This window comes from Lepidothrix coronata, unplaced genomic scaffold (genome assembly GCF_001604755.1).
Source record: "Lepidothrix coronata isolate B3197 unplaced genomic scaffold, Lepidothrix_coronata-1.0 Scaffold553, whole genome shotgun sequence".
Taxonomy (NCBI): Eukaryota; Metazoa; Chordata; class Aves; order Passeriformes; family Pipridae; genus Lepidothrix; species Lepidothrix coronata.
Genome location: NW_016690733.1, coordinates 1 through 1216, shown reverse-complemented (window position 1 = coordinate 1216; position 1216 = coordinate 1). Strand labels below are relative to the sequence as shown.

At 70.7% G+C, this 1216-nt stretch overlaps 1 protein-coding gene across 1 annotated transcript in view; it reads left to right on the top strand.

Moving 5' to 3' along the window:
• Positions 1-865, top strand: part of LOC108510222 (E3 ubiquitin-protein ligase HUWE1-like) — a gene marked incomplete at its 3' end in the record, with an annotated part of 17901 nt that extends 17036 nt beyond the window's left edge. Inside the window, exons 15-18 of the mRNA XM_017839898.1 lie at positions 12-73; positions 201-333; positions 464-666; positions 738-865. Coding sequence (XP_017695387.1) covers positions 12-73; positions 201-333; positions 464-666; positions 738-865 — 526 coding nt within the window. The remainder of the gene's footprint in view (positions 1-11; positions 74-200; positions 334-463; positions 667-737) is intronic.
• Positions 866-1216: the final 351 nt, after the last annotated feature.

The window sequence follows — 1216 nt, the reverse complement described above, 5'->3', positions numbered from 1 at the left end:
ATCGGTGAGAGGGTGGCCCTGCATCTCCAGATCGGTGAGGGGGGGCCTGGGGGGGCCATGGGCTGCCAGATCGGTGAGAGGGTGGCCCTGCATCTCCAGATCGGTGAGGGGGGGTCTAGGGGGATCCTGTACCCCGAGGTCGGCGAGGAGGGGTCCCAGGGTGGGTCCCAGCCCATGACACTCCCCCCTGCCCCCCCCAGGGACTCTGCTGGCCGAGCTCCGTGAGTACAACCTGGAGCAGCAGCGCCGGGCGCAGCTCGAGGCCCCCTCCCCCGAGGGGCTCCCCGAGGAGCAGCCGCCCAGCGCCAAACTCAAGGGCAAGATGCAGAGCCGGTGAGTGCCGGGCGTCCTCTGGGCCCTTCCCGTGCTCCCGCCCCGGGCGCTCCTGAGAACCCCGTGCCCCGTTCCCGTGCCCGCCGTGTGCCCGTCCCTGCCGGTAACCCCGGTCCCCCCGCGCCCCCAGGTTCGACACGGCGGAGAGCGTGGTGATCGTGGCGTCGCAGAAGCGCGCCCTGGGCGGGCGGGAGCTGCAGCTGCCCTCCATGTCCGTGCTCACCTCCAAGACGTCCACGCAGCGCTTCTTCCTGCGGGTGCTGCAGGTCATCATCCAGCTGCGGGACGACACGCGCCGGGCGCACCGCAAGGCCAAGCCCCCCGGCCGGCTGGGTAAGGGACCCCCCCGGCCCCCGCCCCGCGCCCCCCGCGCGCCGCCCGCCCTGACCCCGCTGTGCCCGCAGGCGCCGGGGGCCTGGGGGCGGCCGGCAGCATCCAGGCCGCCGTCCGGCAGCTGGAGGCCGAGGCCGACGCCATCATACAAATGGTACGTGAGGGCCAGAGGGCCCGGAGGCGGCAGCGGGGAGACACGGTTAGCACGGCCGCCTTGCCTTCCTCCACCCCTCCTCAGCCTCCGCCTCGCACCCCCTCCTTGTCCTGCTCCCTCCTCAGCCTCCCCCCCTCCTTCCCTGCCCTCCTCAGCCTCATCCTGCCCCCTCTTTATCCTCGGCTTCTCACCCTCTCCCATCCCATCCTCATCCTCATCCTCCCTTTCCTTATGCTGCCATTCCCTTCTCCCCTCCCCTCTTCATCCTTGTGCTGCCCCCTCCTCATCCTCCCACTCCCTCCATCTCCCTCCTCAACCTGCCCCCTTCTCCTCATCCTCCTGCTGCTCATCCTTCTCCTCATCCTCCTGCTGCTCATCCTTCTCCTCATCCTCCTG